General features: G+C 54.0%; 2 protein-coding genes across 6 annotated transcripts in view; one reads left to right on the top strand and one right to left on the bottom strand.

The window, feature by feature from the left end:
- Positions 1–19,022, bottom strand: part of Kcnab2 (potassium voltage-gated channel subfamily A regulatory beta subunit 2) — an 81,325-nt gene extending 62,303 nt beyond the window's left edge. For all 4 annotated transcript variants that reach the window (XM_060378967.1, XM_021644242.2, XM_060378969.1 and 1 more), the window contains exon 1: positions 18,881–19,022. The gene's annotated coding sequence lies outside the window, so the exon portion shown is untranslated. The remainder of the gene's footprint in view (positions 1–18,880) is intronic.
- Positions 19,023–19,194: 172 nt separating this feature from the next.
- Nphp4 (nephrocystin 4) overlaps positions 19,195–26,961 on the top strand; it is a 93,581-nt gene continuing 85,814 nt past the window's right edge. Inside the window, exons 1-2 of one of the 2 annotated variants that reach the window (XM_060378965.1) lie at positions 19,195–19,396; positions 25,593–25,773. In XM_060378965.1, the coding sequence (XP_060234948.1) occupies positions 25,639–25,773 (135 nt within the window). In that variant the 5' untranslated portion in view covers positions 19,195–19,396; positions 25,593–25,638. The remainder of the gene's footprint in view (positions 19,397–25,592; positions 25,774–26,961) is intronic. The other variant, XM_060378964.1, reaches the window with a different exon arrangement.

The raw sequence follows: 26,961 nt of genomic DNA, 5'->3' as shown, positions 1-26,961 counted from the left end.
TGGAATGTACTGACAGCTGATTTCAAGGTGTGTCCGGAAAGAGAACCCCTCAAGGTCAAAGAGGAAGGGTCCTGGCTAGACTCCCCTCCTGCTGGCTGGCTAAACCTCCACCCTCACTGCTCAGCAGGGTCGGGGGTGAGGACAGCGCGTCACAGTGCCCCACCTTGGTGTTGTTTTCACTCTGCTTCCAGTCTACCAGGGACTGCAGTTCTAATTAATCTCTTCTGGAGTGCAGCCGTAGTCTTCCCTGCCTCCCTCTGCGACACTGCTCTTGGGCAGAGGCTCAGAGCTGAGGACAGCTGGCCGCACGATGAAGGCTGCTGCCTTTGATGCGCCACTATTTTTGGACTCTCTTTTTGCCTCATTTATTTTTGATTTGAGTTGCTCACACAGACTGTGTGTTCCCTTTCTCTCTCTCTCACTGAGTTAAATGCGTGCAGTATTTTTAAACCCCGCTTGTGTCACCTCGTGATTAGCAGAGATGAGCCATGTACCCGGACAGTGCTGGCCGAGGAGGGGCCTCCCGATTCAGCCCTTGGCTTTGGGTGATCTCACCCTTCTGAGCGCTGAGGTTAGCCTCGTCCTGAGGAGGCAAGGCTGGGTCTTGTGGACCAAGGCCCTGCACTGAAAGCCAGACTGTGAGTGTGGGTCCAGGGACACCCAGGTGGTGTCCTCTGAGCACCACTGTGGGAGGGTTGAAAGGTATGTCCCAAATGGCAGCCCTGGACCCAATCCTGTAGAGATGAGTGTTGAAGCAGTTGGTGACGTGGTGAGGCCTGGTATTCCTGCCTTTAACCATCGCCCGAAAGCAGCAGCAAAAGTAGCCATTATCATTAGCCACAGATGGCAACTATGGACACCAAGCTTCAGGAGGCAAAGCTGGCCTGTCTCTGTCACCGGGAGAACTGCAGATCTGGACACCTAACCTTAAAATGAGAGCTCTGGGACACCCCCTCCAGGACATTCTGACCACAAAGATGCCCGAGGCTATTTGTCAAGACACTGGGACAATCCAGGTGTGAGCAGAAAGCTTGGAGCAGGTGGAGGGAGACAGAGATGACCACAGGGTGATGAACTTGGGATGTTGGGGCCTCAGAGTTGGCCGATGGGTCAATGTGGGGGTACGATGGAAGACAAGAGAGCGGGGTGGGTCCCTGGTGTTTGGAGGTAAGGTGTCCCCAGGATGGTGGAGGCTGTGTCTAGCCTCGGTGCTTCTTGAACATCTGGGAGGGAGGTGTCAGTGTCCCTAGCCATGGCACTTTCCTCTCTCGAACCACAGGGCCTTTGCAGGTGTGATTCCCCTTGAGTTTTCTTTCTTGGGGTCCCTTATCAACTGACACCTGTCCGGAGGGCTCTGTCTGTCTGTCATGCCATTTCACATGTTTTCTGCTAAGAATGCACTTCAGCCTATGACTATTACTCACTTGAGTGTCCACTCTGAGACTGGAAAACCCAGAGGATGAGAAAGCGTGCCTCACTCCCCGCTGAGCTACTTCGGACTCAGGACAGGGCCTGCAACCTGGACAGTGCCCAGCATGCCACCGCGTGTGCACCGTGCCACCTCACACCATGGTTAGATGCGTGCAGTGTGCCGCCTTGTTATGGACAAGCAGCTCTTTGCTTACAGATAACACAGATGCCAGTATGGGGCCGAAGCCAGGCAGAGTGGAGGAGCAGAGCAGTGGGAGGCCATGTTCAGCTGCTCCTCCTGGAGAGATAGGGCATCCTGCGGCATCTGCATCTCCTTTGAGGAGTTTCTCAGTGGAGGGAAGCTGCACAGGCCCCAGGCTTTCAGGTTTTGGCTCAACCAGACCTACAGTCCCGCACCAAGATGCATGGTGTACCAGGATTCTGGTGGTAACTGTGTGGGTACTCACAAATGTATGAACACACGTGCGCATACACACACAAACCCCTCCACCACTACTACCATGACCATCTCCATGACCTTCTGATACCTCTACTATTTCAACCTCTACAGTCTCTACTAACTCATCATCACCACTTCCACAACCATCTCCACCATGACCCTCTCCACTACCTCAGCCATCAACTCTTTCACCTCCACCATGACCTTCTCCACTACCTCAGCCATCAACTCTTTCACCTCCACCATGATCCTCTCCACTACCTCAGCTATCAACTCTTTCACCTCCACCATGACCCTCTCCACTACCTCAGCCATCAACTCTTTCACCTCCACCATGACCCTCTCCACTACCTCAGCCATCAACTCTCTCCACTCCCACTGTGACCCTCTCCATCACTCCCATTGCCACGACATCCATCACTATCATCTCTGCCGTGACCTCCATCTCTACCACCTCCACCACGACTATGCTCACCACCTCTACCATCACCACGTCCTTCACCATCTCCATCATGACCACCCCCACCACTTCTGCTCCATCTCCACTGTGACCATCTCCACCACCTTTATCACCGCTGCCACCATCACTACTACCTTCGCCCCACAACTATGTCCACCACAGTCACCCACACTACCATCACCTCCACATCTCCAACCGCACCACGACCATCTCTGCTGCCTCTACCACCACTACCTTCACCATGAAGATCTGTTACTGCTACTGCCACCATGGAACCATGACTTCCTCTCCCCACCTCCTCTACCAGCACCGCTGTTTCCACACCTACCCTCACCTCTGCTTCTACCACCTCCACATGGCTATCTCAGTTATCCCCCCCAAATCCATCACACCTCCACGTTTACCACTTCCACCATCACTTCAAACACCACAACCATCTCCACGACCATCACTAAGCCCATCACTACCTTCACTCTTCCCATTTCTGGCACAATTATCCTCACCACTTCCACCACCACCCCATGCCTAGCACAATCCTTTCCACCACGACTGTCTCCACCGCTCCTACTACCGACATCACCCCTCCTCCACTCCTAGTCTCTGCACCTCAGCATGACCGTCTCCACCACCTCCACTCCCACCACTCCTATCTCTAATGTCCCACCTTGATCTCCACCATCTCTCTACTTTCATCATTTCTATTTCTGCCTGTTTCTACCTTTAGCACCACAAGTCAGCTTCCATTCTCCCAACAGTCCCCAGGACAGTTCTGCTGCTCTGGCTTCAGTTCTTGCCTTCAGAGGTAGGGCCCATGGCCCTCCATTTGTCATCAGAGTCCAATGTCTTTTTGTCAACACCAGATCTCTCCTGTCATTCCTTAATCTGACACCCTCAATCTGACTCTAACATCTTCAGTGGTTGCCTGATACCTTTAGTCTCAAGTCCAAGTCCTAGCATAACCTTTACTACCATCTTCCTTTTCAGCTCCCCCCTTCCTTCCCTTTTTACAAACCTGCTTGCCTCTTCTCGCGCACACCCATTTTAGGCATTCTTGTGCACCTCTACTCCCTCTTGTCATGCACAACATCCCTTTTCCTTGCCCCTGCTGCTGGGTGGGCCTCTCTGTGAACCAGGAACTTCACTATTCACAGGTTCATTACACACCGTCTACCCGGGGGCTGGACGGCCGAGCCCTCATTATTCCCAGTGGCTTCCCTTCCATGGGTAGCAACACGGGGGAGCTGCACCTCACATTCCTAATGCTCTGCCTATGTGAATCTTCCGAAAGGCATCCTATATGATCAAGAGCTGGGCAGGCGTTCCTGTGGCAAAGCCAGCGCTATGCTTGAGCTTCCTGCCATTCCGTGTCAGACCCCAGTGGTGCTCTCTGAAGAATATGCTCTGCAGCTTTCTCGTTGAAGTCTTTGATACTGAAGTGCTAGTCAGTTCCTGGGGACCCTGTTGTCTTATCCAGTGATAAGACATATCCAGCACAGGTGACTGACTGTCCAAGCTGGCTTCACTATTCTTCTGTTCCTCTCCTCTGGATACCACAGATGACTTTCAGCCAGCTGTCAGCCAAGGGAACTCAGGGGTTGGAGGCAACAGGGGCAGAATTCCCAGAAAAGGAGCTGAGTGCTCCCCTTGGGGTCCCACAGGGCAGGAAATATCAGAACATGCCTCGTGCACCCCTGGTCTTACTGGCAAGGATCTGAAATTTACATTTACTTTCCCAGTTTCCTTCTAAGAAAGGCAAGCAGCACTGGTTTTGATGTAGGGACAACAAGTTTTGTTTCGGAATAGTAAATTAAAAAACTAATGTTAACTAGTTGTGCATGGTAGCACACACCTTTCATCCCAGTACTCTGGAGATAGAGGTAGCAGGATCTCTGTAAGTTCAAGGCTAGCCTGGTCTACAGTGAATTCTAGGTCACAGTGAATTCTAGGTTTGAATTCTTGCAGAGTGACATCCTGTCTCAAAACAAACACACAAACAGTTAAAATAACTGGATAAAAGGAATATGAGAACTAAGAAGCAAGACTGGTGATACACACTTACACCCTGAATCATCAGCTTAGAAACACGTCAGTGTGAGGGAGACTTGCCAGGGCCAGAGGGAGGGGCCATGGAAGGCCAGGAAATGCTCCCTGGCGACCACGGACCTCACGGCCTCGTTCCCGGAGCTCCCAGGAGAAAGCATGTCCCTGCCAGAGTGGGACCCAGGCACAAAGTGAATTCTAGGCCACCCTGCGGCCCCTTCTTCAAAACTAAATTTACAAGCCCTCTTGAGAAAGTGTGTCAGCACTCTTCCCGTTTCAGGGAGCGGGCCAAGAGCACTGAGGGAACCCAGGCAGCCCTACACATGGGAGGCTCTGGTGGGGGTGCCTAGGCTGGGGCCTCCCCTCTGCCTTCATGCGTGTGCGCACGCACACGCGCGCGCGCGCGCACACACACACACACACACGCCGACAGCCCTGTTCTGACGAGGCTTCGTGCTGCCTCCACCTGCCCATCTGTCTGATGTGAGGTTGGATGCCCCGCCTCACGCTGTGCTGTCAGTGAACTCCCTGCCTGTGGAAGGGCTGACCCTCACAGCTGTCCTATCCCCCAGCTAGCCTCTCCCTGCGCTGAGAAGACAAATGGCCGGGGACTCCTCCCCCAAGCCCAGGAGATTAGCGGCCAGCCTCACAATGTCATCTGAGTGACCTACAGTCTTATTCCCAGAGATGCAGATGTCCATCCAGGCCCATTTCAGACACAGACACAGTGTGGTCTGAAGCTGTGGGAGAGATGGGCCATTTCTGCTTTCCAGGGGTAGGACATACCCAGGGTGCCCTTGTCTTTCTACCTGTGGGCACACCTGGTTTCCTGCCTTCACACCTCTTTCTGCCACTGTTCTCAGAAGGAACAAGGCAGGATGCCTGGAGCCTCTTTGGGGCACCCAAACCACAGTCAAGGTGGGAGCCATTTCCTGTCAGGTGGGCCTCCCACAGAAGCAAGCCCCGGGGCCGAGGGGGGTTGAGTAGCTGTGGAGAGGTCCTTTTGGCTATCCGGCTCCTGTAGCAGGGCACCCCTGAGCCCCTCTGCTGTCTAGTCCTTTAGAGAACATACAGAGACCCAGGGAGCCCAAACCTGGGGAACAGGCTGGCCATCACAGACCACTGGACATAGAGTTGGCTTGACGTCTTCCTTATAAAACCTAAGCCTTGCCTTTCCCACTAATCTCTGGGGCCTAACGGCTCACCCTCCGGAATTCCTATGCCACTATGCCAGGACAGGAGTCACTAGAGAGGCACTGGCTCCTGGCCCCAGCTCCCTCGGGGGCAGCCACGCAAACCTCTGAGGATTCCAGGCAGCCCCCGTGAGGCTGGGTGAACTTTTGAGCCCTGGCCACTGCTGCAGGAGTCTGACCCCGCCTAGGCAGGCTGTGGCTGTAAGTACCTGGGCTGCAGTCATCTAGCGGATGATCAGCACTGTCCGGCACAGAGCTGCAGAGACACACACAGCAATGTCTGCAGAGACCGGAAGCTGCTCCTGCTCCTTGCTGGAGCATCTACCATAAAGGGATAAAGAAAATGCTGAGTCTCCCCTCATGGCCAGATTGAGAGTTTAAGTGAGCCACGGCAGGAGAAGCCCGGTAGGAAGGGGGTGGGGAGGAAACAGAATCCTTCCCTAGGAGACTGTTCCAGTGCCTGACTCAGCAAGGCAAGGGAGGGGACAGTGACCGCTCAGCACCCAGCCTTGTGCAGGAATAGACCAAGCTGCTGTCGGGCTGGAGGGTGGGTTTACTGTGCACCCCAGGGTGACAGAAAAAAGAGCCTGGGCAATTCTAACACGGGAAACTTCAGCGGGGGCGTTTCCAAGCAACCAAGCAGACCCCCAGCTCCCTGGCCCCCCATATCCGCCCCCGGTGTGGTTGGGGTCCCTGGAGCTTTGGATAAACCTACACCTAGGGGCCTCAGCACTCACAGTGGCTGGACAGGGCACTTGCTTAGGGAATGGTGGGTGCTGTCATCTCTCCTGAGTGATGTTAATTTCTGCAGTAGCAGCTGGATGGAAGCCACACGTCTCTGTGCATCCGTGGGCAGTGACACTCTGGCTGCTGTGTCCAGCCAGGTGCCTGGCATGGAAGAAGGCTAAGTGCTCTGGCTGACCCCCAGAACCTGGTATCTACCCAGTGCCACCCAGAGGGTCTGACTCTCAACAGCTTTGTCAGTGCCTGGAGGTGGCCCTAGGTCACCGACCCTGTTTCCACTGGCCGAGCAGAACCAGGCACTGGAACAGATGCTGTGTGTGGCAGAGCCTCTAAGATGCTCACCCCTGGGCCTCAAGTCCGCAGCGTGAATTTGGCATCCCAGGAGCCAGCCTGGCTTCCTAAATGGAAACTTTACACCTTAGTGCTTCCATCTGCTCTCCTGGGATGCTGTGTCTTGTCACTTGTGTTCGGATGGTTTCCTCACGAAGGCCAGGCCTGCCTTAATCGGGGATGCTGAGCTTCCGGAACCAGGAGAGGTTATGCCTCCCAAACCTGCCAGCTGGAACAGGCAGATGAGATCCCTGTGATAGATCCCACTCTTAGTCACAGGGTGGGCACTCAGCCCTGCTATGGGGCCAGGGCTGTTTCTGATGAGACAAGATCCCATACAAGGGCTCCTGACTCCCGTATCCCACTTCATCTCGCTTTTTAGCCTGCCACCCTGGTGGAGGGATGAGAACCACCAGACCAGGAAGTGTGCCACGGAAGCTTTCTGATGGAGCACTAAGGAGTGTGTGTGTGTGAGGGGGTGGGGTGGGGTGGGGTCAGTAGTGGGAATCTGCTACAGTGGATGTTATCAACCCCAAATTACACTCGAGTCCCTTCTGGTGCCTGTGAATGTGACCTTATTTGACAAAAGGTTTGAGGAGGTGTTTAAGATAAGACCCTGAGATGAGCTCATCCTGCATGAGGATGGCCCTACCTGAAGTGACAAATGTCCTCATAAGGGGAGACAGACACCAAACGTGTGTGATGGCGGAAGATGGGGCAGTGTGTCGGAAGGCACTCACAGCCACCAGATTGCAGCAGCCACCAGAACAACAGAAAAGCCTGGAAAACACCCCTTGTCCCCAGCCCTGCCAAGGGCCACAGTCCACCCACACCTAGACTTTGGATTTCAGCCTTCTGAATGAAGAGAGAAGAAATACAGCTATTTTGAGCCACGCTGATTTGGTTCTAGCAAAAGAACCAGCTCTCCTAGTCCACAGGGTCCCAGATGTCTGAAATCTTAAGTAGTACCAAGCTTTTCCTACATACACTCTAATCACGGTAAAGCTTAATTGAGAAATTTAAGCACACTAAGAGATCAGTAATAATAAAATAACAATTACAAAAATATGCCCTAATTAAAGTTCCTGAAGAGTTACTGTTTATTTCTGATAATTCCTATTTAGCATTTTCAGGCTGAGGTAACCAGGATGGCTGAAATAGAAGCAGGGGCGGGGAAACGGACACCTGACTTTTAAACCCTTCTACCCATAAAAGCAGGATGTGAGGAGGCCAAGAAGCAGCCTTCCCCAGGAAAGGCTTTGCTGTGGTCTGGAGTGCTGTGGCCCCAAGTGCTCCACTTGGTCAGAGGGAAAGGTTGGCTGGAAGCTTCTGCTCCCCAGGTATTTCTGGGTGTCAGCCCATCACATCAGGCTCAGCCCTGCTCTCCAGGGGACAGCACGAATAAATAACAAACGGTTTCAAAGAGGATTACGCTGCAGCCCCATGTGACGGAAGCATGAAAGATTAATTCCTCATCCACGTAGCATCCACCCGCCATCTGAAAGCCAGCTGGGCTCCATCCCGTCCTCGATGAGTAAAAGCAGATGCGAAAGGAAAACCGCAGGGTACCGTCTTCAACAGTACATACTTAACAGGGAAATACTGAGGTGAGATTCCTGAGGGGGGACAGTGTGTATACTTGGGGGAAGTTATTGGGCAACACAGGTCTGAAGCCTAGATCCCCAAACCCTGCTGATGTGACCCCATCCTCTCAGGTCAAAGGGAAACAGTGAGTCGTCCATGAATGGGCACCACAGCTTCATGCACAGGAAGGAAGATGAAGGGTGTAATGTCCAAGCCAGGCATGGTGGCGCACACCTTTGATGCCAGCATTAAAGAGGCAGAGGCAGGTGGATCTCTGTGAGTTCAAGGCCAGCCTGGTCTACAATAGTGAGTTCCAGGCTAGCTACAACAACATGGTAACACCTGGAATATATCAGCAAGCATGGACATCCAGCTGCCAGCCTTCATGTCATTTCACTGCCTCTTAGCATTGTGATGCCACTGGCCTGGGAATGAGGTCACAAGTGCCACCTGCCCGGGGGTAGCCCTTGGAGTGTCTATCTCATCGGTGTCTGTGGTCCTAGCATGCAGACATTTATTTTATGTGACGCTGGGAAGTGGCATTGCCATCTATAAAGTTTATGCCTCGGAACCCCCAACACAGTAGTGAAACTGCAGAACAATAATCTCCTAATGATACTTAAGTAAATTTGTGGTTTTCTGTTGGGCTGTGTTCACAGCTATCCTGGGCCGTATGTGGCCATGGACCACAGGCTGGATGGTAGGGCTTGGAGAAGGAACCCATTACCAAAAAAGCCTGTCCTTTGCTATCTGTGTGACTCAGGCAGGTGGAGGACTTGCTGCCACTTGTGATGCTAAGGCAATCCCAACGGGAGCTGAGTGGGTGGGGAGGACCAGAGGTTCAGAGTACGTACAGGTAGGCCACTGAGCCATCATGCACCTTGAGAGCTAACCCACGGTGAACTCGAGCTGCCAATCTAAATGACTGACTGTAACACGGGCAGCGATAACCGGCCCGGTCACTGTCCTCAGCTCCCAGGGTAACCTGGGGCTCTTCAGCGAGGGCCAATGCTCAGCTGTCCACCCTTCTCTACCCTTGGCATCCTCTGCCTGTTTCCTGGGGACATTGGCTGCCCTGGAACGGCTTCTGCACAGATGAGTGTCGCCACTGAAAACTACAAGCCATGTCCTGTTTTAGCAGGGTACTGTTGAGGCTGATTGGTCGAGAGACGGGCCAGCTATGCTGACGCCATCGACTGAGGTGCCCACGCCCGTGCCACGGCTGCCTCTGTGTAAGGCACTGTGTTGGGAGCCTCCTTGTCTCGGGGATATGTCCCTGCCTCATCACCTCTGGCCTCACCTCGGTGCCTCTTGTCGCTCAGAGTGCTCTGTGCACACCCTGGGGTCTGGAAAGAGACCTTGGGCAGAGTCTTTCAACACTATGGTTAGACTCAGCAAAGCCACTCAGCCTTGGGGGTTGTGAAGGCTTCCTTCTGTGTGCTAGGGCTAGCCTGGGAAAGACGAGATCCTGGAGTGCAGAAAAAGATGGAGAGGTTGAGAGCACCACAGAGCTGGGACATGCCTTGTCTCAGCTCTCTATAGCCATGAGAGCACCTCAGGGCTGGGACATGCCTTGTCTCAGCTCTCTATAGCCATCGACAGCTTCACTTGGGTTGGGGAGGGTCCTGGGAGGCCTCAAGTGTACTGACCTCAGGGAACCTGGGCTTTGTTAAGTCTGTGGAACAGCCTGGGTCTGGGCCATGTGTGACTGGCCAAAGGGACGTAGGTGTGCTGCCTCTCGCAGTGAGCTGACTCTTGCAGCAGTGACATCCACTATCACCGAAGAAGGGCTCTCTAGAGAACGGAGCCTAGAAAGGGGGAGCCGGATGAGGGACGTATCTGCTGCCCAGAACAGGGTTTTGGGAGGTCTAGCAAGGTCTGAATCTGCTCAGGAGCAGGGTTCCTATGCCTGGCTCTTGTTCCATCCCAGCTCCACAGAGGATGCTGGGTCAGGAGCATGGTGCCCCAGGGCTAGCAGCAAGTAGGATTCTGTTTCAGCCTCAGTTTCCCCTCCTTAAGAGGAAGAGGCTGACCTACAGGTATCACGGAGAGAACCTCAGGCCATTGATTACAGAGTCTTGGTCGTTAGCTTTAACATTGAACAAAATAACTGGACGATGAGCCTACTGAGTCTGGGGACAGCTCCTGTCCCTTCTAGGAGCTGGGAGGAGGGTCCCCTGGCTTAGGGCTCCCCCTCCCTCTCACTGTTCCACATGGCGTACCCTGGGGCCTGGCCAGGCCTGGGCACCCATACAATCTAGCAGGTGGCTGGGACACCCCAGAAGCTCTCCAGTTACCATGGCTACCATGCACAGGGTGGGGGGCAACCCTTTTCACAGCATCCCCCCAGCAGCACTCACTGGGCTGTGTGGGTGAGGTAGGAAGGGAGGGCCAGCTCGGCGTGTGGGTCCTGTGTGTGGGTGTCTGGAGACAGGGTGTTACTGAAAGCTTAGGGCGTGTAATCTTCCCTGAGGGTGCTGTGGGCTCAGAGGTGGGGCGATCCTAGTCAGCTATTGTCTCTCACACGGCAATCAAGTGAGCCATCTCAGCCACAGGAGGCTGGATGTATTTTTGAAGCTGTTTGAGAGCCAAGGTCTTTGCTTACTCAGCAGGACAAGCCCTTTCCCCAGGATGCCCAACGCTTTCCACTGTCTCGTCCAGCCTTAATGCTGCCTTCTGGCCATGGTTTCAGGACTAGCTCGATCTCTCCTTCCTCATTCCACTGCACAGACGCTCTGCCACCATGGTCACTGAGCAGCAGAAATGTCCGTGGTGGCCTCATGGCCCCTTAGTCCTCTTGTCATAACTCCCCTGCTCCCCGCCCCTAGCCGGGGTCCCTGAAGGTAGCAACCATGCTCTGCAACTTTTCCAGAGAGGGCTCACTGCAGAGCAGAAGTGGGAGAGGAGGGCCATGCTAGCACAGCTACCAGGGCCAACATCAGGCCCCGGGGATGGGGTCGGGGAGGGCTACCTTTCATTCTTCATTTGAAAAAGCCCTTTTGGGGTAGAGTTACTTTTTTTGTAGAGTGGGCTTCCACTCAGGGCCCACGATAACCATTACATGCAACCATTACATGGCGAGACACTGTCTGTGCCTTATGTACCAGCCTGTGTGCTCCCAGTGGTCATTCCCAAACTGTCAGGATGAGGAGAAGGTATGGCAGCATCCCCAAAGCCCCCAGGCGCTTCTGCACAGGCAGTGGGATCCCCTGGCAACCCTTGGCCTCTCCAAGGGCAGAATGTAAACAAGCAGGCTCGGGCTTTTCTCCTGTGAGGAGCCAGGCACACCCGTGTCCCCTCGGGAAGCCCTGGGGTCTGCAGACCCTGCTCTAGGCTCTGCATCCTCCTGCAGAAGAGAGGGGACAAGGTGGCTCCCAGACTACTGTCCATGACACCTGAACACCTCTTGGCCTGGGAGACTAAAAATGCCCTCTACTCATTGCCAGGGAAAGGCAGTATTCTCTTGGGGGTGAGAGGAGCCAGCTGAGCAGAGGCGGGAGGGGGCAGAGAATAGGAGCTGGCACTCATGGGTAGCCAGGTGCAGTTGGGAACAGCAGGGATCCAGTCATGTCTACACTGTGACTGGAGTCTGTTTCTCTACATAGCTCTGCCCCAGCGCTGGACCAACAGCACCGTCTGCACTGCCCCGCCCCCCGGAGGCCTGGGAAACCATCAACAGCCTGGCTAAGCTCTGCCAGGATAAGGCACACTTGTAGACTCAGAGATGATGAAAGCCATCGGGCCACTCCAGTAGAACATGGACTCTTCCCAGTACTGAGAACTAACGGAACCCTGACAAATGTCCTCCTCCAGAGCTTTCAACCATCAGAAAATGCTCCTCCGAGTATCACAGTTTTAAGGAAAGCAGGGTTAGGAAAGTTCACCAACAGACCAAAGAAACTAGGAAGTGTTTCTCAAAGCATGGGGTTGGAACCCCTAGACCTAGGTTTCTAAAAACTACAACGATGGAGTCCGTCCAGACCCATCTGGGACCCTCAGTCTGTGTCTGGTTTGCCCAGACCCCAGGCTCTGCACATCCAATAGGTGCATCCACAACTGGGATGTCGCCAGCCCATGTTTATCTGCACTGTGTTCCAGAGTGGTCTCCCACAGCACCCCAGTGAGTTAGGAAACAGAATACATCACAGAATCATCTACAAGAGCCCAGACACAGGGGGCATCTCGGGCGGGTGCTGGACCGAAACGTGCCTCCCCTGTGTGTAGCCTGCCAGTCCCTGAGCTCTTCCTCTCCTGCCAGAGTCTAAAGTCCTTTAGGCAGTGGAGTCCAGAGGGTCAGCTACTGACCACTGGGGTCTGGGTCCCGATCCCGATTCCACACACACCAGCTCACACACCGTAGGACAGCTGTGTTAACTCCCGGGATTGATCGTGCATCAGTGTGATGCACAGCAAAGAGGAGACGGCTTTTAGTGAGGAGCCTGGGGCCTGCCTAAAGCAGGAGGCGGCACGGGAGGCTGTCAAGCCCTGGCCACTCCTGTGTACAGGGCTCTCCACCTCTGCCAACTCAGTCTGGTCCGTCTGCAGCCGGCCTGCCTCCCTTCACGTCCTTTCCCTCTCTTCCCTGGACTATGGAATAATCCAGGTTCCCCTTCTTCACCTCCTGACTTAAACGCAGTTTCCATCCCCAGGGTGCACCGGCCCTCTCAGAGTTAACTGCCAGGCGACCTGGGGCTGGGATGATGGCAGCTGGACCTCAGCACTACTTTCCCAGTGCACGTGGTACCAACTACAAAGCCATGGCCCAGGCTAGCTCATCTATCTGGGAGTTCTTCTATTGCCTGCTTCTTGATATCCACAGTCCACATGGACCCAACAAGAAGAGTTTGGGGCTCCTGGGACCCCTTCTGTTTTCCCAATCACTGTCTTTCTCCACGGGCGCAACAGCCTCAATACCTCCTTTCTAGTTGTTATTCTCTTCCACATTCACACACCTGCCTGAGACTATACTGGATTATAGCCATGGCCCAGGTGTCCTAGTACCCCTTCCCCATGACCTTACGGTGTAGGGGTCCTCCCAGACAGTCCCTTCCTATCTCTGCTTATCGAAACCCTGCCTGTCTTAAGGTCTGCATCAACAGCCCTGTCTACCTCTCCTCCCCCACAGCAGCCTCTTTGTTCAGACTCTGTCACTGAATCCTCTCCCAGGGGACACCCAGGATGGGTCCTGGAGGCCACAGAGTCCAAGAGCATGGCATCTCAGATGGGTGGGTCTTGCTCCTGTCAGCCCTTCCAATGCCTGCTGGTGAGGCCTTTAACCACTGATGGTATTGATAGGTTTAAAATAATGCTGTAAACTTTTTTCCCCTGCTGAGCAGATCCACGGTGATCTCCTTGTCCACACACTCTAGTTATTTCTGGCCCTCCTACAAAGAGGAGGGGGAAGAGAACTCCTTCTAAGAAGCCCCCACCGCCACTGGCTGGGCTCCTACACAGCCTTCCGGACAGATCTTTGTGCCCTGGGCTGCATGCGGCAGCTTGTAGGCAGCAAGGTCCGAGTTCTTGATGAAAGGACATGAAGCTTCTGAGAAGAGATGGGATATGGAAACATGTCAAAGCCCTGTGCCCAAGGCTGCAGGGCTCAGGCAGGCAGACGTGGGAAAGCTCGCTGGCCCTCCATCCCAGGCAAGGGAGACCAGGGCAAAAAGCACCTCGCTCGCCTCCCGCCTCTACCGAGCAGAGTCTGCTGAGCGCTCCCTGGCTCTGTCCCATTGGTTCTTGGGGTCTATGCTGGGTTCCTGAAAGTGCTTTGCTTGGAGCTCAGACCTGGCCTGAGGTGCTGACAATGACTGAGCCGGCTTTGTGCCAAGAAGTTGTGCTCCTGAGGGGCTGTTCTACCACACCAGATGAAGGGAGATGGATGAACTAAAGTGTAAAGAGAGCCAGACGCTGGAGAGCCAAGTCTTTACCGTGGTTAAGCACCAAGGCTCGACCCAAAGGGAACCTGAGGGTACAATCACCATAACCATCGGACCAGGAAGTAGCTCACTCACTGGGGAGATTCAAGAGAGAGAGTTGTTGGCATTCTTAGACCTCACATTCTCATGACATTCATGACTTCTGAGTTACAGTGACTAAAATACCCAACAAAACCAACTTATTGGAGAAGAGACTTATTTTGGCTCACAGTCCAGAGTGTCTCAGTCCATCATGGCGGGAAAGCCACGACAGAGTTCGTGGTGCAGTGTGCTTGTGGGAGATGCATCTTACATGGGGGCAATAACCAGTGCCTTAGCTGTGCTCTCAAAGACCCACCCTACTAACCCATGTTGACTAACTCGCCCCGTCTCTAAACGGTCCCATCTGGAGAGCCAGCGGTGAAGACACGAGCCTGTCTGACACACTTTCATTCAAACATTAACACCTATGTTGAAGTGGGGTTATTGGAAGGCAGTCAAGATTAAATGATGGCATTGGGGTAGGACCCCAGGACAGGACTGGTGGCAGCTTTATGAAGCAGGAGAGAGACATGAGCCAACACACGCTTGCTTGCATTGTGGTGCTACGTCCCATGCCAGTGCTAAGATGGAGCCTTTCACCAAATTGAGATGCCATGCTCTTGGACTCTGTGGCCTCCAGGACTCTGCACCAAGGAAACCTGCATTATTGTTTCTTTTTGTAGCTTTTTGGGATTTGAAAGATAAGACAACAAGTGGAGACAAACTGGAGAACTCAGAAGGTGCCAGGAGGAGAAAGATGGAGAATGGGAGAAAAGTCAGAATTGGAGCGTGCAGGCAGGCTAAGCAATGGAAATATGTAAGCAGCTGCTTGGGAGTGGAGGGTAGGCGAGGTGGTAAGGGGAGAGCCAGTATACCCTGGGTGTTAGGGCAAATGGGCTGAGAGTTTCAGCCAACATTTGGAGAAAGAAGATGGAAGGTGGAGGGAAGAGCCAAACTTTTGGAGCTGGGATTCAGAAAGTGGGCACGTTTGCCAGTGAATCTGCAGGCAACTGCTAGCCTCTATTCTTTGTCAATCACCTAGCTGCTGGTATCTTGTTATAGTAACTGAAAACAGACCAAGATGTGTGGCTTTCAGCCACTGGGCTGGGTGATGGATCCTAACCTCTCAGTGAGACCACAATGAGAAAAGCTGCCCCAGCCAGGGCTGGATTGAAGGCGGGAAGTGTTCTTCCTTTTCCCAGGCCTACTTATCTGGAACAATCCCACTTGCAGGTCCCTGCATGCTGGGAAGACAGAAGATGGGCTATGTATATGGAGGAAGTTCAAGACAGGTACGCTATCAAACCAGGTAAGGCAGTCACCACCCCACAGAGCTACCCCTGGGTCTCTGGGGACCAACCACACATCATTTGGCAAAGCAGGAGGAGGTCTGCTAAGACCTTATTCAGCAAGGACACAGGTGGGCACAGGTGCCCACAGGTGTGTTCTGAGCAGCAGCCCTTGAGCTCTCCAGCATGCAGTGAAGGATGCAGGGGCCTGGGAGCTGCTCAGCCCTCCAGGGATGCTAGACCCACAGCCACAGAGCTCAGGCCATAGGGAAAACCCTGAACCAACTCACAGAAAGGGTGGAGCCCAGATGAGTTCCCACCTGGTTCCAGGTGTGTGTTTACGGAGGGTCTGGTTCTTTTGGCTTCCTGGGCACTGGATGAGCCAAAAGAGCTCACCTCAGTGCCACCAAGGTCCTAACTCTTGATAGACCCACTGTAAAGGAAGAGATGAGCCAGACCCAGTGCGGGTACCATGCCTCTTGGGACTGGGGTCCCCTACCACAGAGGTGAGGGTTTCTGTGTGGCATTTGTGGGAGCTTGGCAGGATCATGGAATGGGTTTTTGCCACCCAGTCCTGGCAGAAGAGGCTTCTTCACTAGCTGGGAAGGGCCTGTCTCCTATGTCACAGTTCCCCTGAAGGTTACTAAGCCTATTCCATAGAATTATTCCCAAGATAAGGTAAGGTCAGCTGTACAGGAACAGCAAGGGCTGTTCTCTCCCTCACTGCAGTGGGGCCCTGGCTTCATGGCTCCCTGTCTAAACACATGATCATGAACAACAGTACCTTTGTGCTGGGAGTTTGCCAGGTCAGGCTGACTGTGTGAGAATTTGTTGTGGTCAGTTACACCTTACCAGTGGCCTTCCCAAAGGGCAGCTGTTGTGTGACTGGAGTACAGGTTTCCTCCACCTCGGGGGAAACACAGCCATGATGTGAATTGGGCTCAAGTAACTGTCAAGCTGTGGCCTGCCTCACTCCATTACTGCCTCGGTTGACCTTGAAAAGAAGTGAATCTTGTTCCCCTGGGGCAGGAGAAGGCTGACCATTGGGTGGTCCAGACTCTTGTAACTTTAGAGCCATTATCCCTATGAGAGACTTCTTGGCTGCTGGGAGAGAATGATGGAGGGAGGCCTGGCATCTTTGGTCTGGACGCTTCCAGCCAGCCTTTCCAGACTGTTGCCCCTAGCAGCTCTTCTTTCTTCTTACTCCACTCTAGGAAAACACGCTGGCTCTGTGGCCTTTGGTGACACAAAGATTACTGAGAATTTAACCCAGGCTCGAACACATGTTCCTCCTGGCCAGTGTCCGCAGAAACTGAAACACGTTCCCCAGGGCTGTGAGACTAGTAGAGGCTTTCCAGTTTCCACAGCTGCGATGCCGAGTACCCACAAATACAAGGCAAGGACCCCCCTCTCCCTCGGGGCCCTTCCCAGAAATTGCCACAGCAACACACCATTTCCTCCCAATCATCTGAGGTGAATGAAAAACGAAAAAGACAAAGATGCCAGCCCAAAGGTAGGGTGTTTTCTGAGCTGGCCAGCCACAGAACCCTTGGCCCTTGGGCTCCCAGCAAACATGGCCTGAACGTCACAGCTCCCTGTCTCCTGGGTGGTTGGCTTTATGTCCACACCCTGCATCCAGGCTCCATCCCCACACAAGACTTCAGACTCTAGAAACATGAAAAGGGTACCCTCTTTTTGTCCATTGCCTGCCTGATGCCCCAGACCTGTCTGGTAACCACAAGACATTTGTTGACTGGTATAGCGACGATGAATCTCTGTTTTTGAAGGTAATCTCCCCCGGGCTGCTTTTGAGACAGGGTCTTGCTGCAGCCCATCACGTTAAGGACCACCAAGGCTGGTGTGGACTTGGAAAGCTTCCCTTGGGGAGGCTGTAGGCTGGACCTGACTGACAGGAGGATTTCAAGAGTCAAGTGTACTTTGAGGACCCCATGCTGGGAAAGCCCAAGGCCAGGCCCTAGCAGTACACAGTGGCCTGGGCAATGCAGAACTCCATGTGCCAAGTGAGAATAAGCAGGTGGACTCTACACACACACACACACACACACACACACACACACACACGTCCCCAAACCCTGCCAATGCTGGGCTTGGGTGCAGCTTCAAGAGCAGACTGGAAGCTTGTTCTTGGCACCAAAGGGAGTTGGGGGCTGGTGTTTCTGAGGGGGAGGAGAAATTGCAAGGAAGAAGAAACCCTGAGGCGACAGATAGTGGGACAGCTGTGGACGGAACTCAATGTCCCTGCTCTTCGGTGTCGATGTATTAATTTCCATAAATGCTAATAGTCCATCTCTCCAAGAGCTATTACTTATGTCATCTCCCTTTGGATGTGGTTCAACACGGGGCAGACAAATGGAACGGAACAAGAGGCAAATCCCCACTGGTGGGTCCCTGGCTCCCGACCCTCTTCCAAGTCTGGTTTCTGATGTGGACCCCACACCTTTGGAGTCCAGACCACCTGCCCATCATACATGTCCCTTTCACACCAGTCAGCAAAGAAAGTTACCAACTCCAAAAATGCTGAATCACAAAGTGAGACTGAGCACCAAGCGGGGGATGGGTGAGAAGGGAGATGGTGGCCCATCAGCAGGCAGCGAAGGGTGAGCGCACCTCAGGGTGCTCCAGGCATGCCGCAGGAGACCCCAGGCCTAAGGCCAGGAGAAGCAAGCAGGGTATGCCAGATGGGAGGGAGGGCAGGTGGGCAGGTACAGCTTGCTGCAGATACTGCAGCAGGCAGCAGTGCAGCAGTGGAGCTCCGCATCCTGCAGCTGCAGCAGCAGCAGGTAGGGAGGTTGGGAAGTGCTTGATGACACCGCCTGGGCACAGCGGGAGCAGCTGAGGGTGAGGGTACAGGTCTGGAGACAGGGTCAAGGGGAACAAGGTGCAAAGAGTGTCCAGGTGCTGGGGGCACCGCAAAATACAGAGAGCGGTGCGGTAGTCGTGACGTGGATAGGAGGGGCTGGGAATGGGTGGGGAGCTGGGGTCGACGCCAGAGAGACACCCGGCAGGCAGCAAGGACGAAGGATGAGTCTTGAGGAGCAACAAGGAGAGAGACGGAGAAGACAGCTCCTAGGAGTGCATAGAGGTCGGGAGAGATGATGGGAAGCAGGGAGGCAAGGGCGAGGAGAGGATGCAGGGCTGGATGGGGTCGGGCCGGGGACTGAAGTTGGGGGTCCGGTATGCCGGTCGAAAGGTGGGGCCAGATGACAGGAAAGCAGAGAGGGTGGGATGGGGGCAGGGAGACTGTGGAGAAGGAGGTGAGGAGGCTGGAGAAGAGGTGAGAACGCGGCGGGGGCAGGGATGCGGAGCCGGGGAAGAGGAGATGGAGGGGGACCGAGCTGGCTGCGAGCGCGCGGCCTCGCAGGTGCCCGCCAGGGTCGCCCCGCTGCACTCACCTGGGGGCCTCCAGCTCCGGATCCCACGACCCGCTCCGGATCTTCCTTCCCGCCCTGCCCTTGCGACTTCAGCACCCCCGAATCCCGCTCCCTCCGGCAGGTTCCGCCCGCAGCATCTTCACCTCGTGGGACGCCCGCGGCCACGCCCCTAGCGACCTATCATTGGCTACGACCCACGCCAGTCATAGTCTCCCTGGCGGTGACCAACGGAGTCCAAGCAAACCGAGCCGCTCCCGCCGACTCGTCGATTGGCTGGCGCGCGGAGTCAGAATCCTGGGACTCGGGTTCTCATTGGCCGCGCCGTCTTGACGGAGACAGTGACGCGAGGCAGGCTCTTTGCGGAGGGAGCGGAGTCGCGCAGGCCGGGGCTCCTCGCGTGGGTGGCGTCGGATCGGGCTACCCCCTCGGCCAGCGCTGGCCCACGAGACCTCGGGTTCCGCCGGACACCGGTCGCCCGATCGCTGGATCCGCGGTGCGGGACGCCTTCCGAAGCGTGGATCCGGTGCGGTCTCCTAGGTAACGCGCCAGCGGTGGACTGAACCAAGTGCGGGGGAAGTCAGCGTGTGTTGGAGGCGCGGGTGGCAGCAGAGCCTCGAAGAGGCCTCAGCGTCCCGGGTGGGGCCGTGCGTATTTCATCTCACAGGCGACCCAGTATTTTTAGGGCACAGCACGGAGCACAGGGACTGGTCCTGGCTCGCGTGGGTCTCATCGTGTACCCCTCGCATCGCCATTGGTGCGTCCCGGTTGCCAGAAGAAGTTGGGCGTCTGGGTCTCCATCGGTTAGTCCTCTGTCTTCTGACCCGGTCCTCTCAGCAGTCCGGGGCTCAAACGGATGCGGGGCGCTCGCCAGAGCCTTAAAGATTCCCACGGCCTGGTGTGCGCGTCTCTTTCCCAGTCCTAATCCGTGCAGCCCGCTCAGGTTCCTGCGGCCCTCGAGGCACTGGGAGGCTCCTGGCCCTGTCCATGTCCAGCCCTTGGGGCTCAGGGTCAGCCTTCTCCACGGTGCGGAATTGCAACCCAGGCTGCTGTCCCAGTGTGTCTAGTTCTGCCGTGGTCGGGGGAGATGCTCTCGTGGCCCAAGTGGAAGTTCGCGCTGAAAGTCAGCGTTGTGGGGTTAGGGGATGGGCAAGCTCACACTGTTCCAACCCTAGTCTCATTTGCAGTTTCCATGCGCCATAATTCCACCTTGTGCCCCAAACTGCCCTAGCACTATCTGGCTCTAGTGTTTGTACCCAGGGATCTGTGAGATTATCCACTTGTGGATAGACCATGTCTTTAGTCCCGTAGCAGAGGGTGGATGAGGGCATGCCGGGCATCCCTTTGTCAGATTTACATTACAGGTCAGGTCAGCCGACCCCCCTCACACAAGGGGGTATGCCTCAGGTCTTCATTTGGGGAGGAGGCTTCCCTGAGCCTGCCACCACTGTGAAATGTCAGCCTCTCTGGTTTCCTCCCCGTCGCTTGTAAATGAGTCTTGGTCATGATCGCGCTGTGATGCATTACCCCCTCTCCCCCACCTTACCTCCCTCATTACCGGTTAGCATTGCTGTTGGAGTTGACCTTTTGTCTCTGGAATGCACCAGGTGTTAGCAAACATTTATTGAGCAGACCTGCAGAAACTAAGAGCCTAAGACTCCATCCAAAGCTTTCATCTTGCAGGTTGGAAGCAGGCAGGGAAGCTGAGGATCTCCTCAGAAGCTGAGTCAGAATTAGCCCTCATCCTTGGTCGTCTCCATCCAGGGCTCTCGCTGTCCCCTTGCGGACATCTTGTCCCCGTTGGCTTCTCGTGGACTAGCCACTGTTAGCTGTGAACTCCAGTCTGAGGCCCAGCCTCTGTGTAAATGATACTGCCTTCCAGTTGTTGGAACATGTGGACAGTTGTGGCTGACTCAGCTTGGGCTTCAGTAGCCGCTGGCTCATTTTCCTGTCCTCTGTAGGGAGCCCATGGTACCATTTTCCTGGGTTCAAATATGGAATCTGCCCAGTTTTCTTTCTAATGTTATTCCTTCCAGTGGACCTTTGGTTCCTTTCTCCAGGCCTTTCTGTTATGGGTGTTTGTAGGGTGTGAGCCTGGCTCTGGCTGCCCCAGTGTGTAATCATTGCCAGCCCAAGTGTGGCGAACATGGCTAGGACAGGCTTTGTCCTTCTCCCAAATGCCCCTCTGCTTGCTAAAAACCATTAGATTAATTTACTAAAGCTAGCCCCCAAGGTCTCTTCCCTTATTTGGCCACCTCTTCCTCCTGACACTGACTACCAAGGTCCAACTATCAAAGTGTTGAAGTCCAGCAATCAGAACTCCCTTTGGCTCACCTAATTAACAGGCCCAATTAAAATTAAACACAACCTAACACAGAGTTTTCCCATTTACCCTTATAAACTGCCATGTGTGTATGGGCCATGTCTATCTCCTCTCTGTCCAGAGGCAGTCCTTTGTTGTCTGACCTACCTCCCCACATCTGTCAGGGACAAATATCCCTTACCCCTCTCCCTGTTCCCTTCCTATTCTCCCTCATCCTCTATCTCCCATCTTTGTCTCTTATTCCTGCCGTTTGTCCCTCTGGGGCAAATAAATTTCCTTCGTGCTGAGAACACTGGTTAAAGAGATACATAATCGTGGAAAGCAGAGAAAGATGTAGTCAATGTGGCCACCCTGGGAAAAAGAAAGGTCATCTTAGGAGCGCTAACATGAAGTTTAGGCATAAGCAGAGCAGAAGGTCTGTATAACTAAGGAGTCCCGGTCAGGGAGTGGTCCTGTCCATCACTGACCCATCCTTGTCTGTGCTCCTCTCTCCTGCAAGGTGGTCTGGAAGTCGGAACTGTGTGGAGTCTCCTCTTCCCAGGGAACAAGTTCCTCCTCTGTCACCTAGGCTTTGACTTTCCCTTCCCCCAGCCTGGTGCACCTAGGGAAATTTTACTTCTTGCGGGTTGCTGAGTGTCTCTTTAGACTGTCTTCTCTGCCAGGGCGGTTCTACTTCTTTCAGTTTCTCACAGATTCTCTCCAAGGACTAGTGCTGACTCAGGGAGTTCACAGCCCTTCCAGGACTGTATTCAGCACTCAGCCCTGGAGAGAGCTGTGGGGAGGCGGGGCCCTCCAGATCCCCACTGTGAACCTGACAGGCAGTAGAGTCAGCAAGGAGCAGGCAGATCATGGGAGGGTAGGCTAGTGCTTGGATGCTTTTCAAAGCTTGTGGACTGAGGACACTAGCCTGAGAAGGGCTGGGGCTGTGTGAGGACTTACGTCCAGAGAGCTCTCCTCTCCAGAAATGCTCAGGGTGCTCTCTGGTACGGATTCTCAGGGAGCCCATACCTGTTTGAACTGGAGAGCAGAGAATAGCCTCTGTCCAGGAAAAAGGCCAGCCAGGCTCCTTTCCACTGCAGCTCCGTTTGGTTATGTGATTTTTCTTAAGTTTTCCTGTGGAATGCCTGGCAAGGCCTTGGGAGGGACAGTTTGCTGCCTTCTGCCAGGAGCTGGCCAGAAAGCAACCATCATGAGATAGGCAGCAAGTGCCGTCACCAGCAGAAACACAGTCAGGGCCATCTGGGAAGTCCCTCGCCCCCAACAGGAGGTGGCTCTGGAGTGAGTGTTGGCCACGGCTCTTTCACTAGTGAGCAACTCTGTGATCTTCCCATGCCACAATGGGATGTCACTAGATGGCAACAATGTTTGTTGCTGACAAACGTTGATTCTCTTCCAGTTCTTACTCTCAGACATGCAGAGTCTGTCTTCCTGAGGTCAAGGTGTGGGCAGGGCAGGCCCTCTGGGGCTGCCAGCTGAGGATGTCATTTCTAGCTCGTGGAGGCACCTACATCATGTGGTAACTGGCTTTTCTTTCCTCTGGAGTCCATGGCCTGTGCTGTTGTCCTCTGTTATTTCCAAGCCTTCTTGCCTATCTATCTCAGGGACCTGTGCATACACCAGACTCTCTGGATGGCCCAGCACAGCCTTCTCCATCCTGTGCAAAATCCTGTTTAATGTGAAAAGTCACGTGTTCCCAGGCTCCCGGGATTGGGATGAGAGTGTTGGAGACTGTCAGCTTGCCAGGAAATTGGACTTAGAGAAGGACAGGATAGTCTCTGGATTTCCCTGTGGTACCTGAGTGTCTCTTGGGATTCTGGGCTAGTCTCGGGCAGCTTCTAGCTGTGCAGGAATGCCAGTCTAGGCTGAGTCTCCCTGGGGAAACTTCACCTATAGGGCCAAGTGGGGAATCACCTGGTTCCCTCTGACTGGATTGGAGGTGGCCCTCCTCATGCATGGAATGGGTCCTTTTTACAAAGAACAGGGGTGGCAGGTCATTCTGGTAGCCTGACATATCCACATGGAGATGGGTGGCTTCGGATCACTGAGGGGTGCCTGGTTTGTAGGTGTGTCCCAGGGGAGGCTAGGACATAGCCAGGAAGCCTGAGGTGGGGCTGAGTGGGGAGACCGACAGTCTTGTCCTTTTCTTTCCTCATGCACTCTGTGGGCGTGGAGGAGTGACCCCTTCGAGTTCATGAGGACCCTGACAGACTTTAGAGTCTGTGATTTCTGTCTGTCCGTGTCCACTGCATGAGAAGTCAGAACCCAGAAGCATTAAGACACTAGTTATTTTTAAAATGGCAGCAGCAATCCTGATTGCATGAACACAAGAAAACCTTTCAAATTGCCTTGTGCTCGCGCCAATGTCTTCACTGGCTTAGGGGAAGACAGTTTGTTCTCTGTGCTTTTACGTCTACTTCATCTGCTGTCTTGCCTGGCTGAAGCCCTCATAGGAAATCCAGCCCCGGCCGGGTAAGAGGGGAGGTCGAGGTGTGTGCTCTCGGGTGTCACCCTCCCCTCCCTAGCATCGGTGTTTCTGGTTTGAGACAGGGTCTCTATAGGTCTGGTTAGCTTGGGCTGGCTGTGTGGACCAGGCAGGCCTGAACCTGTCCTAATCCTCCTGTCTCCCAGTGGCTGGTATAGGTGTGTGCTGCCGTGCCTGGTGCTGGGGGTGAAAGATGGGGCATGCGCACGCCAGGCGAGCCCTGTGTGGGCAGCTTCTCACAGGCTGTCTTAAGATGGAGTCCCGGCCCACCAACTGACTTCTTACACACTAGCTTCTTCCTCAGGGTCTTTTGTTGTGACAGGGCTTTGAACTGTTATGGTCACTGGTTACTGGTTACCTCGGATGTTCTGGCACTCTGAGTTTCGTAGATCTAACACATATCCCAGAGCAGAGCAGAACTAGCCCTGCTCCTCACTTAGGCATGGTGGGAGAGCTGGCCCTGCCCTTTACTGGCCACAGCACTGGGGAGAGCACCCCCTCTTCCGGCACCTTTCCTGGGAAGCATACTAGAGCTGGCCCTGATGGAGTGGGGCATGGGTGAGCTGGCCCTGCCCCTCGCCATGGAAATGCTGGAGAGCTGGAGCACATGAAGGCATAGGTCCTGCAGAACCAAAGCTGCAGAATCTCCATGACACAAGGCAGCAACAGGGTGTCTGAGCATAGTCCCTGTGAGGATCCGGTATTGAAAGGGTGGCGGAAGCCAGACCAATGACTCATTGCAGTGACCATTTGCAAGTGAAGCTGTTTGGACAAAGGGTGTACTACTATGTGACAAACCACAGCTTCTATGTTTTTGTTTATTTTGTTTCCTTTATTAGTGGAGGTTGCAAGGGTGGAGGGCAGATATGGAGGGATGGGGAGATGAGTGGGTCTGGGGTGCATGACATGATTTTTCACAAAGAAGCCAATAAAAGTTAAAAAAAAAGAAAACTCCTTAGTTTTACTCATTTTCTTCAAAGCGACTTCCTCTCTTTCTTTCTGAGAAAGTGTCATTCGAAGCTGAGGTTGTCTCACAGTCATTCCTTCATTGAAGTAGTGTCAGCAGAAATAAAGGCGGGCGGGCAGCAGCCGTAGCGGCTTTCCCCTGGGGTGCCCAGGCGCCTGTGGCTTTCGGCGGGCGTGGTAGTACTTCATGCTGTGTTTTTCATCCCAGTCTCGTAGTTTGTACCCAGCTGTACAGATGTAGTGAAATTAGTAGTGTCCCTGCCTCTGCCAAGGACCTTTTCTGATGAAGCTGCTGTTTGTACTGTGGCCTGTGGCCCACCTGACAGATGTCACCAGGGTGGAGGCACAGAGAGCAGTGGTGGTGTTGGTGGGCTGCTCTTGGAGGCTGTAGCTACTTCCCTTCTCCCCGTTTGCCATTCTGGGACCTGGCAATGGACTCCTATCACCTCCTCGGCATGGTGACCCTGTCTGGCTGCACAAGGTTGGGTGACACCCCGTGGGCAAGGTCACAGGAAGCTGGTAATGCTGACTCTGGCAACAAGACACCTTGCCACATAGCCCATCCCCTTTTCTGCCCTTTTTTCCACGTGTGTCTCAAGGTAACTGCTCCCCAGTTGCCTTTGGCAATCAGTCCCCAAGTCCACATTTCCTTCTAGGCAGACCAGTAGCGGCTGAGGTTGGCACCTCATTGGTTCCCATTCGCTCACGCTCTCTGAATGTTTTAGGGATTGGGCTTCACTCGCCATCACCTCTGGTGGCCTTGTACAGCTATGTCCCCATTCTTAAACCAGCCTCTGAGCCCAGGGTGATTGTGTCCACCTGGCATATTTCCTTTGCAGCATTGGTTCAGGTCAGGAATGTGGCAGCCACACTGGGGTTTGCGGGAATGGGTTGGGGTTGGGGGCTCCTCCGGGAAACTTTCAGAGTCAGGTGGGCTGATAATTGTTGCCTTCGCTTTGCTACAGATGTTGCAGGGAGTCCTGGAGGCCCAAGTGAGGCTGGACGGGCAGCATGGATGAGTGGCACAAGGCCTTCACCCAAAACACACTCGTCCCTCCCCATCCGCAGAGGGCACGACAGCTTGGGAAGGAGTCCATAGCATTCCAGTGTGTCCTCAAGTGGCTTGATGGGCCACTCCTTAAGCAGGTAAAGAGATTTCTGTTGATTGTCAAATGATGTTGTATGCGATGAGGCTTCCAACTAGCATTGATTTTCACTTATCTCCTGCGTCTCATCACTGTACTGGTACCTTAGGCTTGACAGTACTTGTCTGACAGAGAACATGCGATTTGGCCACTTGGTCAGTACCTTTGTGTCCCTATGTGGCCTGTGTGGCCTTATGTGGCCTTGCGTGCCTTGTGTGGCCCTATATGGCCCTGCTTCAGTCCGAGATTGGGAGAGTACTGCTCTGGGTACCTTGGCAGCTTTGCGCGTGGACTGTGGAAGTCCTCGTGCTTGGATGTCTGCAGTCACTTGAAGCCTAAGGCCTATGCCTACCTCTCTGTACCCATCCAGGTTCCTTTCCAGGCAGCCTCTTGTGAGCTAGTGTGAGTCACTGCCACTCAAAGGGTGTTCTGTGTGGTCTATGCCCTTCTGAAGCTCATTGTCCTCCAGGAATGCCCAAGAAGGAGCGAGCCTGCCATTGAATGTGCAGTGTTTCTTAGAGGAAACACGGGTTGGCAAGCCTGTGGTCTGCTCCTGATGTTAGGTTCGCACGCATTCAGTTACTAGCCACCAGCAATGTGCAGTTACAAGCCCTCTGATGGAGTGCCTCCTGTTGTTTGCCACGGCTTAGGTACCGCGGTGTCAGCTGTCCACTTTGCATTCCATTCATGCTCATCCTCATCCTCATCCTCGGCCTTGTGAGTTTGCGCCAGGATCACCCTCATTTTACAGAAGTCGAGCAGAACCTGCAAGAGGGAAGCCAGCTGCTTGGGGGCCACCTCTTTCTCTGGACTGCTGCTTACCTGGGCTGGCTCTGGATGTCCTATCAGGGAGCTCACAATGCCTTTGACAGCCTTCTCTCTCAGAAGGTTCATGAAGGAAAGGTTCCCTCAAACCCCCTTCCCTTTGTTTTTGTAATGTACAGTTTGAAATTTTCACTGAACACAAAGACAGCAACAAGGACAGTGGTGTCCTATTGCGGATGCCACCAAGATCATCTGCCTTTTATACAATCTTTGATAAACTCAAAAAAATACAACAAATATACCTGTATGTATTTATTATGTATTCATTATTATTAAGGATTCTTTCATTTATCTGTATGTATCTGTGTCTGTAGGAGTTTATGTGTACTATTCGTGTACAGAGCCTCTGGAGGCAAGCAGAGGG

Source organism: Meriones unguiculatus, chromosome 3, assembly GCF_030254825.1.
Source record: "Meriones unguiculatus strain TT.TT164.6M chromosome 3, Bangor_MerUng_6.1, whole genome shotgun sequence".
NCBI lineage: Eukaryota > Metazoa > Chordata > Mammalia > Rodentia > Muridae > Meriones > Meriones unguiculatus.
Note: the sequence above shows the minus strand (reverse complement) of the source record. Positions and strands in the feature narration are given on the sequence as shown.